This window comes from Trichomycterus rosablanca, chromosome 2, assembly GCF_030014385.1.
Source record: "Trichomycterus rosablanca isolate fTriRos1 chromosome 2, fTriRos1.hap1, whole genome shotgun sequence".
Classification (NCBI taxonomy): Eukaryota; Metazoa; Chordata; class Actinopteri; order Siluriformes; family Trichomycteridae; genus Trichomycterus; species Trichomycterus rosablanca.
Window position 1 is genome coordinate 17,802,008 of NC_085989.1, and position 9,467 is coordinate 17,811,474.

General features: G+C 35.6%; 1 protein-coding gene across 1 annotated transcript; it reads left to right on the forward strand.

Moving 5' to 3' along the window:
* Positions 1 to 2,231: 2,231 nt before the first annotated feature.
* On the forward strand, positions 2,232 to 5,618 carry LOC134306189 (hemoglobin embryonic subunit alpha-like). The gene is made up of 3 exons (XM_062990301.1): positions 2,232 to 2,320; positions 5,086 to 5,293; positions 5,394 to 5,618. Coding segments are annotated over exons 1-3 (339 nt in total). The 5' UTR covers positions 2,232 to 2,318; the 3' UTR covers positions 5,523 to 5,618.
* Positions 5,619 to 9,467: the final 3,849 nt, after the last annotated feature.

A 9,467-nucleotide genomic window follows, 5' to 3' on the forward strand; every position in this document is an offset into this window, starting at 1 on the left:
TTAGTTTCACGTATTTTCTCAACCAAAGATTTCAAATATTGTATGGCATACGAGTGCGAGTTCTTTTCAAATTTTTAATTTATATAAAGGTGTACGAGTGTAAACTATTTGCAAATTTGGGCTTGTCGGTGACAATTTAACCATTTTCGGTACACAGAGAGAGCTGTTAGCTGACATGCTAGCGGGTTTTGATGCCCATTTGTTTGAATGGCCTGGGGCTAACTGTGTTAGCTTAATAAGCTAAACTTGTCTGTGGTACATAGGGTTGCCAACCGTCCCGTAAAATACGGAATCGTTCCGTATTTGGAAACTAAACGTGGTGTTCCGTGTTGAACTGATACGGGACGCGCTTTGTTCCGTATTTTTATCAATGGGAGATAAACGCTGCAGATTAGACTGTTCAATACTAGAGATGGGCGGTTCCTGAATCACCCGGATTAATGATTTGAATCTTTGTACTGAATCAGGAATCACGAGTCCGAAACCGCAATGAACCCGGATCCTATGAGTCCTCTGACTGGCTGCTGCTAAGTACACAAGGCGAGTGAGCCGACTCACTGGAGAGACCTCTGACTCAGATGATTTGGCTGAACCGACTTAACTCCAGTCTATGAATCTAAGTAATAAGTTCAATATTCCAATAAACAGCGATTAAACACACTGTTGTTCGTTATGTGGCTGATTTTATGCACATGCTATTATTATTATTATTATTATTATTATTATTATTATTATTATTATCAGCAGTAGCAGTATAGATTAGTAATGCAGCATATTTTCTTGTAAGCAAAATAACAAAATATAGTTATATTATTATTAAAATGCAAATGCTTACAGGCTACTTTAGTACTGTACCACTTATAGCCCCCATGGTAATTTTAAACCCTTGACCCATTAATATACCCATCTGAGTGGTAGGTGAGTCCACCCCCCTCTCCCGCATGATCAAGATTTTACTTTAAAAAAGTGTCAACTTGTCACTGATAAGAGAAGTGTGAGGGGCCAAGAGAATTAAGAGAGAAGGATTTATTTACAGAAGATGAGAGCACAGAACACAAGTAATATTTGGATGCATTTTAATGCAGTAAATCAATTGCAATCACTAAAGTGAACTAAAGTAACACAAGCAGGGCCGGCGCTGGGGTGGGCATTGCCCCAACCCTCCCCCAATTTTCTTGATGCCCCCCTAAGCAACGCAGTCCACAACCGGGGCTGCATGTCAGTGTGAAGATGGATTATGTAAAAATGTTGTTTTCACTATTGAGAAAAAATGTTACATGATGTTCTATGTTGTTTTACCTAAAATATGGTTCTGATTTATTATTATAAAGAATGAAAGTAATAAATGTTAAACAGCCTAAATAAAACATTTTAATAATGTTCCTGTGAAGTTGTCAGACCCGTTATATTGTTCACAGGTGCAACCCCCCCCCCCCCCCCCGGCTCAGGTAAACACTTGGCATCCCGCCAGCCAAGGGTGTTCCTTATTTCCGGTTCTGAAAGTTGGCAACCCTAGTGGTACAGCACATTACAAAACAGTCTGTTACACTTAATTATGATGCAGTATGATTGTAAGTAAGCGGCTCATTTGATGTGATTTTCACGGCTGTGAATTAGGTAGGGCCTTATTCATGGTATTCATAGTTAGCTGTAGTTGCAAACTTAAACATTAATATGGTTATTGTCAATTTATTGGAATTTTGCTAATTTCATACATACTTCAACTTTAGCTGATTTACTGTGCTTGTCTTAACTGATTATTAAACGAAAGCTAAATCATCATATTGTTTAAATTTAAATATATGATTTTAAAATTGTTTGTGTTTTTTATTGCAGATTAATATGCAATGCAATCCCAGTCCAGAAGTACTACTGAAACATTACAGATTGTGTCATTACCAAGGGCGCTCCTGGCCATTGCCGTGTTTGTATCCTGACTGTGCTTACCTGGAAAACCAGTTTGTTTATTGGTGCTAATTATACTTTTGCTGGAGTGGCACAGGTTTATGGCTTAAAATAAATGTCTGTTGTGAAAGTCAAATAACCATTTTAATAAAATTTTCTTAAATTGTCTTAAATTTCTTTCATAGCTACTTGTTAAGAGCGTAACATATTCATTTACATTTTTGTCATTTTGCAGATGTTTTTACTCAAATAGACTTACAATTGTGGCTGAATACGATGCAAGCAATTGAGGTTTAAGGGCCTTGCTCAGGGCCCCAACAGTGGCAACTTAGTGGTGGTGGGGCTTGAACCAGCATCCCACTGAATACTAGACCAGTACCTTAACCACTGAGCTACCAACTGCCAGTTCAGATATGTAAAAAAAAACTTTTGCCTGTAAAAAACATTTAGTAATTGCTTTTTTTAGTTAAAAAAACACAGTTTAGTAAACTAAAAGTAAAATGTTTAGTCAACCTTAAAAATCTAAAGGTTAAGCTGACTAAGGCAACCGGCTGCCTCACCTTTTTGAGTTTTCTCAACTTCAGGAGCCCAAGCAGTTGTGCAACTTGCTTTGCTAAGTTAGGTTGTTAGTTCACTCAAATCACTATTTAAAGTTGGACAAAATTACAATTACTATTTGATTGTATTCCGAAAAAAAATTCTTTTAAGTGAACTTATAGGGAAACTAAAGAAAATAAGTACGAATGCCTGAAGTTGAGAAAACTCAAAAAAAAAGTGAGGCAGCTGGTTGCCAAAGCAGATGCTTTAATTTGTTGTTGCATAACAAAACATGGACTTTCCAAAGGTGCCTTTCATTTTCTTTAACTGAACTGTCATATAATTAATAAAAAAGGTTACATATACAGTTTTAAGTAGAACAGAAATACAATTTAATGTTAGAACAACTTAAATTGTTAAGTAGGTCCAAATCAGAGCCGTAGATAGAGAGAGTTGCGACACTCCTTGATCTCGCCGCTACGCGGTCACGTGGTTCATGTAACCCTCCAATAGTTCCAAACAAACCCGGCGCTGTCATGTTCTCATATGGGACAGGCAGCAGTGAGTGAAATATTAAACGCTAAATAATAAACATTTGTACAATTTCTGGGTATTTTCAACTGCGTTTACATTTACTGCATCTGCTTTAATATCAATTTGGTATATGAAGTGGAAGATTGATGTTTATAATGACTTAATAGGTCGTTCTTGTTAACACACAGTACATTATATTAGCATACATTACATAATGCGATATCATTAAGTAGTAGAGACAATATACAGTACAGAGATTAGACAGTTTTTTATGTTTTGTTTTTTACATAAACTAATCTCCCTTCACTTTCCTGAGGATTCATAATAATAATCATTTTGGTTAAACACTAACCCATGTGGCTGGATTCATAAGGTTTACCTGCACTGAATGAACAGATTCATAAACACACTACCGTACCAATACCTTTAACATTATAGTGCAGGTACATGAAATAGCATTAATTCATGTCTTATTTCATGAGTAAGTAATAATTTATTCCTACATGTAATACATGAATTAATTCATAATTAATATGCACTAGTTCATTTTGTCTAATGTAAGTGGTGGACAAGGTACACAAACCATGTAGTTGAGTTGAAGTAGAGATATCCAAGGTAACATATTACTCCAGTAAAAGTAGTAGTAAAAGTAAAAATACTCTTTACCTCCACTAAAGTACTAAACTAAATTTACCTTCAAATGTACTTAAGAATGAAAGTAAAAGTATAATGATTTATTATGGCTCTGATGTTTTATTATCATTTCTGTAACAAGACTCTTGATTAATCAACTTTTAATTAATCAATTTTAGGTGAAAAGACTCTAGTGTCAATAATTTAGCTTAGCTGACTAAGCTAAATTCAGTTATACCTATTAATTAAGATAAACGTGTAACATTTAGTGCTGAGCAAATGCTAAATAATAACAGTATTACGTATATTAATGACATCAAATTCATTATTTTTTTTAAAACAAAGCAACAAACAGCTAAAAATGCTTGATAAGTAGTGGAAATGAATGGGGCTCTATGGGATGTTTGGAACTATACAGAGCTCCACAACCCGGAAGCTGCACAGCAAATATGTCCCGCCCCCTTTCCAACGGTTCCCTATGGGAGTGTCGCCACTCTGTTCTCTCTACCGCTCTGGTCCAAATGAACTAAGCTTCATAATATTCAGCATAATAGATTCAGATTAATTAAGCCTGATGGTGTTGAAATATATATACTGTATATATATATATATATATATATATATATATATATATATATAGTGTGTGTGTGCAAGCCCTTTTGCTGCTTGTTAATTGTTTGCACTTTTAATAAATGCAGATATTGTATTTGATGTCTGGAAATTGATTTATTTAAGTGTGCTTGTATTTTAAGTAATACAAAAGCAAAAAAATTAAGGCAATAGTTTGCATGGATCTTTCTATGTTGGGAGTACTTAAAATTTGTAGTCCTTCATACAAAATAATTTGTAGTCCTTCATTTTGACTTTATTTAGTTGTATTTATTACAAAACCTGAGTAGATTCAACTTAAAAATCAACTCAAAATATTTAAGTTGACTCAACGTAGTGATTTTAGTTATACTGTGATAATTTATTTAAGTATATTTTAAGTGGCTTAGATAGGTTCCATTTACTTAATAGAACAGAAAGTTAATTCAACTTAAAAAGATCCATGCAAACACTTGCCTTAATTTTTTTAAGTAATTTCAACACCTCATTTTTTACAGTGTAGGTATGTACTTTTAATTTACTATTTTCCTTAGTTTACTCGTGTACTTACCACAGCAAACAACAACAACAACCACAACAGCAATAATGATAATGATACTCGTGATTATTGTCTGTCTTCAAAAACACTTGGGCTGAGCAACAACATGCACTTACCTTCTATAGCATTCTATTTTTTTTTTAATGTTATAACATGGTTTAAGCAGATTTGTTTTCTTGAACTGTTGTAAAGAATAAGAAAATGTTTACTGTGGAAGCATTACTTTAAGTCTGTTAAATGCCGAAAAAGTAAATGTAAAGATAAAACCTTCCAACTGCTCTGCCTTATTCTGTGCTCAAAGTTTAATTTAATGCGACGTGTCCATGCAGGATGCTGACTGTCTATCCTCAGACAAAGACTTACTTTTCTCACTGGAAGGATTTGAGCCCTGGCTCTGCCCCTGTAAACAAGCACGGAAAGGTTGTGATGTCTGGCGTGGAAGAAGCGGTCAACAAAATCGATGACCTGACTAGTGGACTGCTAAACCTGAGCCAGTTGCACGCTTTTCAGCTGCGTATTGATCCTGCCAACTTCAAGGCAAGTTGCACTATTTTGTCACAGTTGTCGAGGATGTGTCGATTTGCCATTTATTTTTTTATTTATGTATTTATTTATTTTATTTTGCTTATTTTTGCAGATTCTTGCCCACAACTTGCTGGTGGTTCTAGCGATCACATTTCCCAGTGACTTTACTCCTGAGGTACACGTGTCTATGGACAAGTTTCTTACCGCCGTATCTTTGGCTCTTGCCGAGAAGTACCGATAAGATGCTATAAGCTGTCAACAAATGAATACACACACAATCAATGTCTTACTGAAGTCTAGTGAATTGTCTTGATCAAAATAAAACCCAAAATATTACCAAGGGAAATGTGATTCATGTGTCTTCTCTCGTGTCTGTAATAGGGCTAAAAGTAATACATTAAAATCTTAATATAAGTCGTGGATCAGAAAACATTTTACTAAACACCAATTTTTGTATATTGACAGCAAACAGAAAGATGCTACAACTAAAACATGTATTTCACTCAGCAGACATTCTAACAAGAGTACCCCCATAAGTTTAGAGTGATAGCCTGTGTGATTTTTAATTCACAATTGTAGAAAGGGTTAGGTATGCTTCGAGTTAAGTTTAGTACCTTCATGAGGGCATTACTATATCCTCTGCAGTGCCATGAAAAATTCTGTTTACGTTTCAAATATTTAAACAAAATTGTTTACGACAAAGACAACCCAAGTAAACAAAAACGCATTTTTAAATGATAATTTAATTTATTCAAGAAAAAAGCTATGCACCATCAATTAAACGCTTGCCTGTTATTTGCATAATGAACCAATTTATCAAACTTAAAAGCAGAGGTGGAAAGAGTACTAAAATATTGTACTCAAGTAAAAGTATTACTTTGATGATTTTTTACTTAAGTACGAGTAAAATTACTAGTCTAAAAATCTACTCAAGTAAAAAGTAAAAAGTAACTCATTTAAAATGTACTCAGAGTAAACGTTACTACGTTACTTTTTTAACAGAAGGAGGGACATCATTTTCCAACAGAAGTTGATAGATGAATGATACAGCAGGACTACACACAGCTCACCAGCCATGCAGTGCATATTAGCAGTTCATGTGTGGATTTAACCTCTACACACCTAACACACTGCAACTGCTCTTATCAATTCAAAACAGCATTATTTCTGTTTATCCTCAATAAATCGCTGTATTTTATAGCTTGTTGGACTTGACGCTAACTAACTTGGTTCAGGTCAATAGTACCAACTGAGGTTGCCAACTGTCAGAACTGGAAATAAAGAACACCCTGGGCTGGCGGTTACACCGTCATAGACACTTGATCAAAATCAAAAACAAACCAGCAGAATCTCACAAGCACGTTTTTGTTGTCCGTTTTACTTCAAATAAATGATCATAAAAAATCACAATATATGATAATGCTTTGCTATCGTTGCAAAATGAAAGCTTACCGTAAACAGCAGAACCGCGACCCAGATCAATCACACAGCAGCAGCAGAAAATCATAACCACGTATCTGCTTACCTGATCTATATCCATGTGTTGTTCCATTAGAGATATAATCCACTTTATATAAGACCATCTTGTATGTTTCCAGAATATATAAATCCATACCCAACTGCACCTAACTAATGAAAATTATTGTAGATCATTTATTCTCTCAGCTTTCCCGGTAAAAAGCTTAAATTGGTGATTCGTTCACTAAACTGTCATTTATACAACAACCAATGAAGAAAAAGATTGAAATTCCGCCCAGAATGTGAATTTGGAAGCTCTGATTGGTTTATACATCAAACCGATGTATAAGCCGAATCAAACAGCCTAACAGTTTAGAAAGAAAGATATCCTTTATTTGTCATATATACATATACAGATGTACAGTACAATGAAATTCTTTCTTCGCATATCCCAGCTGGTGTTGGAAGCTGGGGTCAGAGCGCAGGGTCAGCCAACTTACGGCGCCCCTGGAGCAGACAGGGTTAAGGGCCTTGCTCAAGGACCCAACAGTGGCTACATAGCAGAGCCTGGATTTGAACCGCCAATCTTCCGGTTGATAGCCCAAAGCTCTACCCACTATGCTACCAGTTTAGCCACCACTGCTCTACATGTTTGCGCAGGTTTTTTTTTTTACTCGGTAACGGATGTTATTTAAAATGTAGCGAATTACAATTCTTAATACAAAACAGACTTAAGTAAAAGTAAAATTACTGGTTGTAAAATCTACTTTAAAAAGTACAAGTACACAAAAAAACTACTCAATTACAGTAACGCGAGTAAATGTAATTCGTTACTTTCCACCTCTGCTTCAAATATTTTAAAAAACCATAGGCCTCTTTGAATATTAACATTTTTTAATGTAACGTAGGCTAAAAAGTATCATCAAGCAACTAGATTGAAAGAAAACAGAGGAAGAAAGAGTTTAAAAATCCCTTATACTAACAAGTATAAAGTAAATTTTAAGTAAACTTATCTATGCTAAACTATACTGACCTACTTTTTGTTTATAAAAGTACACTTTTAATTATACTTAAGGTGTAAACTTTCCCAGTACACAATTACTTTTCATCTAAGTTTAATTTTGTACTGTTAATACACTGTAAATTGTATAATATGTATGGCTTAAGGTGTAAGTTATTAATACCTCTAGCCCATTTTGAATTTATGAAAATATACGTTGAAGTATACGCTGTAAAAATGTGTTGATTTTACTTTTTCATGATACATGACTTTTACCAAAAACTTTAACATGGTAGCATTAAATTATATGTGAATTTCTCTTCATTGCCAGTACATAAAAACGTTTCTCCAGTTAGTAAAATTAAGCTGCTTCTTTATGATGCTTTAAGGTGACAATGAGTAATAATTTCAGTTAATTTCCCATCTACTAACACCACTAATACTGCTATTAATGCCACAGTCAGAAGGTATAAGATAAGATAAGATAAGATAGCCTTTTATTATCCCACAGGGGGAAATTTGTAGTGTTACAGCAGCTTTCAAGAATACAAAAAATAGAAAATTACAAAATGTTTACATGTATGTACACATATACTATATAGTAAGAATATGTAAAAATTACAAAAATATAAACAGTATTTATAGATTAAGTTAACCAAATGCACAGTTATTAAAAAATATTGCACAAAGTACAGCAGGTACAGCAAGTATTGCACATAATTTAAAAGTAATTGCACAGAGAAGTACTAAAAACCAAGTGAATTATTGTGATGGTAATTGTCTACGTTTGGGACGGTGCTGGTTGTATAGCCTGACAGCAGAAGGAAGAAAGGAGCTGCGATATCTCTCCTTTGAGCAACGCAGGTGAAGAAGCCTGTCGCTAAAGGAGCTGCCCAGTGCAGTCAAAGTTTCATGCAGTGGGTGATCAGTGCTCTCCATTAAGGATGACAGCTTGGTCATCATCCTTCTCTCCCCCACTGCTTCCACCGAGTCCAGGGTGCAGCCCAGGACAGAACTCGCCTTTCTAATCAGTTTATCCAGTTTCTTCCTGTCTGCTGCTGTCATGCTGCTGCCCCAGCAGACAACACCATAGAAAATGGCCGATGCCACCACCGAGTCATAAAAAGAGCTGAGAAGGGCCCCCTGTATTCCAAAAGAGCGAAGCCTTCTCAACAGATAGAGTCTACTTTGGCCCTTCTTGTACAGGGCTTGTGTATTATCCGACCAGTCCAGTTTATTGTTAAGGTGAACACACAGGTACCTGTAGGAGTTAACAATCTCGATATTCCGTCCCTGGATGCTATTGGTTGCAGATGCATATCAAATAAATGAAATATCACTATACCAACAATTTTAAATAACATTTTATTTTTTAGAAAAGACATTCAAAAAACATCTGAAAGGGTTCCGCCAGTGCAGTCAGCCGCCAGCAGGGGGACTGGGCGGCGCAGGGGAAAAGCTGGCGGATCGGAGCGTCAGAACTCCAGTCCCCAGAATCCCCAGCAGCAATCAGCGCCAACCAGGCTCAGCTGTGCGGCACTGCATATAAACCCTGTGTCAGACAGCAGCCAGCGTCGCACCGTTAACTCGGTGCCAACAGTTAGGTGGTTAAGTGTAGGAAAGAAAAGAAAGGAAAAGAAAGAAAGAGAAAAGGAATGAAAAGAAAGGAAAAGAAGAAAAATAAATTAAAAGAATAGAAAGTTGCAGAACAGTTAGGAAATCAACTGA

Excerpts from the sequence above, each read along its gene's own strand:
- LOC134306189 (XM_062990301.1), top strand. Across the intron at positions 5,294-5,393 it reads TTGATCCTGCCAACTTCAAG|ATTCTTGCCCACAACTTGCT; the intron begins GCAAGTTGCACT and ends TTATTTTTGCAG.